At 46.0% G+C, this 4,702-nt stretch overlaps 1 protein-coding gene across 1 annotated transcript in view; it reads right to left on the minus strand.

Moving 5' to 3' along the window:
- COMP (cartilage oligomeric matrix protein) overlaps positions 1-3,579 on the minus strand; it is a 22,608-nt gene extending 19,029 nt beyond the window's left edge. Inside the window, exons 1-2 of the mRNA XM_009069969.1 lie at positions 3,482-3,579; positions 1,173-1,258 (exon numbers count right to left, since the gene is read on the minus strand). Of these exons, the coding sequence (XP_009068217.1) occupies positions 1,173-1,258; positions 3,482-3,557 (162 nt within the window). The 5' untranslated portion in view covers positions 3,558-3,579. The remainder of the gene's footprint in view (positions 1-1,172; positions 1,259-3,481) is intronic.
- Between the last annotated feature and the right edge of the window lie 1,123 nt (positions 3,580-4,702).

Here is a 4,702-nt window from a genome sequence, read left to right on the forward strand (position 1 = left end):
ATATGACTTCCCTTTCCAGGACCCTAATGGGATGGCTGAAAGGTCTCCTCCAGCTTCCAAGTTTGGACTCTGCACTGATTTCCTGAGCCCACAAACCCAAGGAAAAAGTGACATGTTTTTCCAGCTACATCCATACCCACTGTGTGTGGGTGAGTCTCTGTCAGGAGTTCACTCTCATGTTTGTTGGGTTCCAGCACACACAGTTCTAAGGAGAATTTGGAATTCAAGTGAACCTTCCGGGTTTTTTCAGCCTAAGTTGAAAAACATACGTTGAAAACTTGAGTTTTTTCAAGGTAATTTTCCCAACTGAAGCTTTTTCAGCTCAGAGTTTTTTTCACACTGTACCTCAGAATGGCAGATCTGATGTGAATTCACCTCTGGTTTGCAGCAGGATAATCTATTGCTCATTGCCCACAAGCTGCAGCTCCCAGACTTCAGCAGAGCTCTGAGCTAAGGCTCCAGAGCTCAGTAGACAAGATTCCAAGCTCTCCCTTGTGCAGAGTGTCAGGAATATAGGAAACAGAGAACAGTGCCAGGGGCAGGAGAAGGGGTTGGTGCCTTGTCCTGAGCTGACAGTCTGAGCCACCTCCACCTCCCCCAGCCCTTGTGGCTCAAATAAAGACCCTGATGTTCCTCTAGTAAAGCTGTGGAGTTCTTATTTCACATTGTGCTGAAGAGTTAGTTCTGCAGTGGAGGAAAAGAGGTGTCCACAGTGTGCTCAGGATTTCTGCTGCTGCCTCTCACTGTTGGGAGAGCAGCAGAGCCCTGAGCTCTCCCAGGGCAGAGTGGGAGTGCAGCTGGTCAAAAAAGAGGAGAAGAAACTAAAACTGGCAGCCCTAAAATGCTGGTGATGATGTTCAGGAGTCAGAGATGACAGGACAAGAGGGCAGGACAGGAGGACAAGAGGGCACAGACTCAAGCTCTGCCAGGGGAGGTTCAGGTTGGATATTAATTAGGAAGAGATTTTTTAGGAGAAAGTGATCAGGCATTGGAATGTGCTGCCCAGGGAGGTGGTGGATTCACCATCCCTGGAGGTTTTTAAGGTGAGACTGGATGTGGCACTTAGTGCCATGGTCTAGTGACCACAGTAGGGTTGGACTTGATGATCTTAGAGGTCTTTTCCAACCTGATTGATTCTATGCTATGATAAATCAGGTCCCTTCCTCACCCACCTGCTGCTTCAACAGGTCTCGAACTTCCATCAGCACACGGTTGGTTTCTCTCATCTCTTCCAGCATTTCTGTCCCACCTTCACCTCCTAAAAGAGCCAAAGTGTTAGGAGAAGCACAGCAGAGCTGCCTAAGCCAACTGGTAGCACTCATTCAGCTCACTATTAACAGTACAGACTCCACAGCAGTCTCTGGCAGTTCCTGAAAGGAGCTTTGCTGGAATTAAGAGAGACTTGACTCCTGGGTGGAGTTTGCTCTGCTCATTTGCAGACTGACAATCAGCTGGGCCTGGGAGGGAGGGAGGGAGCAGCTTCCCCTCCACAAACAACCCGGGCTGGCAGCCTGGCAGCTGTGGGAGCTGCTCCTCTGGCTCAGACCCTGCAGTTCACACATAGGAAGGATTTGTTGCCAAAAGCAGCAAATCCTTAATTCAGTGCTGGGGAAGCTGCAGGGAAAGACTCCACCAAAGGAAAACTCTTTGCTGAGTCTAGCCCGAAGGTGCTGCCAAGCAGTGGATGTGGAGAAGGGGCACATCAGCTGCTGCCTCACCTGTTCTCAAGGTACTGACTTGTTTCTTGCTGAAGGCAGGTTCTTTTCGGGCTGTGGCACTTGGAAATTGCCGAGTTGGATCTTTGGGATACAAAGGATACATGTGCTCATGCATGCAACACTGCAAAGCCTGGTTAATCTATGCTCAACAGAGGAGCTAAATCATCTTACACAGGTCATGGAGGGCAGATTAACAGGATTTTTCCCTCCCATCTGCTGCATCCTAGGCTTGAGTCCTTCAGACATGCTCAACATCTACTCTGTGCTCAGAGGGATGAATGGATGGAGCTCATTGTGGTCTAGAATTAGGTGATTTTATTTAAAATTTGGGATGTAAAAACAAATAGGACACAAAGTTCAACTCTGGTATTCTCCTGGAATCTCATTCCTTGTTGGCCCTGAGAATGTACAACCTCATTTCTCTAGTTTTTCCTAGAATTTCTCTACTTCTTTCTCATTCATAGAATCCTAGAATTTTAAGGGTTGGAATGGACCTTGTGGATCATCTAGTTCCAACCCCTTGTCCTGAGCAGGGACATCTCCCACCAGCTCAGGTTGCTCCAGGCTTTATCCAGCCTGGAATGAACATTGCCAGGATTGATCCCGGTTAATTTATTGATCCCCTAACATAACTCAAACCTCTTCTACAGCACAACCAAATCTTCATGGAGAACTAGGAATATCTCCTATCACAGCTCTCTGTGTTCAAGGGAAAACCAACTGGAGTTTGGGGTTTGCATCCCTGAGCATGGAGAATTCCCAGTGTCAAAAGCAGGTGGGACTCTGTGCCACTGATTTAGTGCAACCTCATCCTTCTCCTGTGACAAATAAACCTGAAAACCTTATGGATCTTCCCCACACAGAACCAAAAAGACTTGAGGAATATTTGTAACCTCTCCAATTTTGGTTTTGGTTTGAGAACTAACTTGGAAGTCCCACAAAAACTTGTCATTTTAAGGTAGAAACACTAAATTAAAGTGATGTTTCTTAACTGATTGAAAACAAGGAGCTTGCACAGAACTCCTGACTTCAAGCAGAGGTTTTGGCTGAGCTCTGCAGAAAGGGCTTCAGCAGCTTCCGTTATTCCTGGGCAGAATTTTCCATCCCTTGTGGCAAGAGGGAATTTCAAATCAAAGCTGGGGGGTTTACTATTCAAATTCACAATGATTCAGCCACTCTAGAGAGATTCCCTAAGGGAATCTGTGCACTTGCAGACATTTCCATTCCTGTGCATCCTTCTCCATGGGCTTGTCCTGAATCCAAACCTGGAGCTCAGCCTGAGTCTGATGGAACCCACAGATTCTGCCTGAGCTGAGAATTCCCTAAACAAACTGATTGGAGAAATGGGATTTCTACATTCCTAGAGGTCTACATTCCCTGAGCTCTACATGCAGAGATGAGAGAAGCTCATCTGAGAGGAAGCTCAGAGAGAATATCCAAGGATTCCTGTGGTAGGATGTGCTGGTTTTGTAACCTAAATCCCACATAAACTGCAGATGAATGCAAAGTGTCTCTCCCAGGTCATTACCAAACCCAACAAAACTTCCAGTCACCCTAAACAAATGTTTGCCCTTAACAATTCACCGCTCGGGAGGGAAACTGGGAAAAATCAGAACATTTACACAGTGAAGCTTCAAATTCCCTATGAAACTCCTGAATCCCTAACCATTGTTTTTAAGCTCCTCATTCCCTTCTGCACCACATCACTTCCAGAGGAGCCTGAAAAGCACAGCAGCCCTGAAAATATAGTGCAAATCACTTACCTGTCCTTCTCTGCTGGCACGAGGAGAAAGGACAAGAAAGGCAGAGGAGGAGAACAACGGCTAGAGCTGGAATCATCTTGGGCTCTCCAGGCAGTGTGGGTGGAAGAGCTTCTCTTGCAAGGGATTTTGAACCTGCAGGTTTGCCTCTGCTCCCCATTAGTGGCTGTGGTTTGCTATTTATGAAGCTGCATTCCTTCCTCTGAAGTTCTCCCTCTGATGCTGGACGAGGGTGGACGTCATTTCTGGCTGCTCCTCCACAGAGAACGTTACAAAAGTAAACAATATGAGAAACTCATCAAGAGAGGAGGTTAATTTTTTTTTCTTTTTTTTTTTTTTTTTTTTTTTTTTAGCCTAGCTCACATTAAAATAGGTCAGAAACTTCCAGAATTAAAGAGATTCTTTTATTGGGGGTTTATTTCTTCTTCAGTGACACAGGACAGGGAGATGATTCGCAGCCAGAGCCCTCGGAGAGGAGGTTAATTTTTTTCTTTTTTTTTTTTTTTTTTTTTTTTTTTTTAGCCTAGCTCACATTAAAATAGGTCAGAAACTTCCAGAATTAAAGAGATTCTTTTATTGGGGGTTTATTTCTTCTTCAGTGACACAGGACAGGGAGATGATTCGCAGCCAGAGCCCTCACAGATTTTTCTGCTAAATCTGGTCTGAGACATCTGGACTTCAGTGGAATGTCAGAAAAGGCTCTTCAAACTCCCCAAAGGCACTTTCACCATTCACACTTGGGGGAGAAGTACTGAATCATCTTCCAGCTCTGAAGAGGAGCTTCCACATCCTATTTCAGAGAGGCATTGGGCAGATCCTTAGAGGCTGAAGTTGATCCCCCCAAGACCTGCCAAGGGCTGAAGTTGATCCCCCATCCATCCCTGACAGAGGCTGAAGTTGATCCCCCATCCAACCCTGCCAAAAGCTGAAGTTCATCCCCCATCCAACCCTACCAAAAACTGAAGTTGATTCCCCTCAAGACCTGCCAAAGGCTGAAGTTGATCCCCCATCCAGCTCTGCCAAAGTGCAGAGAAGATGGAAGGAAAGGAAAGAAGACTTTGCTGTTTCTTGTCCATGAAGCACTGATTCTCCATCCAGCATTTTCCACCAGTCACTCTCCATCTAGCACTTTCCATCAGAAGACACAGAGTGGATTGAGAAATTCACCCCAAGAAAAAAAAACCTGCCCAGAGTAAATCTTCAAGCTCCTACCTCAGGGAATTT

This window comes from Acanthisitta chloris, unplaced genomic scaffold (genome assembly GCF_000695815.1).
Source record: "Acanthisitta chloris isolate BGI_N310 unplaced genomic scaffold, ASM69581v1 scaffold1112, whole genome shotgun sequence".
Classification (NCBI taxonomy): domain Eukaryota; kingdom Metazoa; phylum Chordata; class Aves; order Passeriformes; family Acanthisittidae; genus Acanthisitta; species Acanthisitta chloris.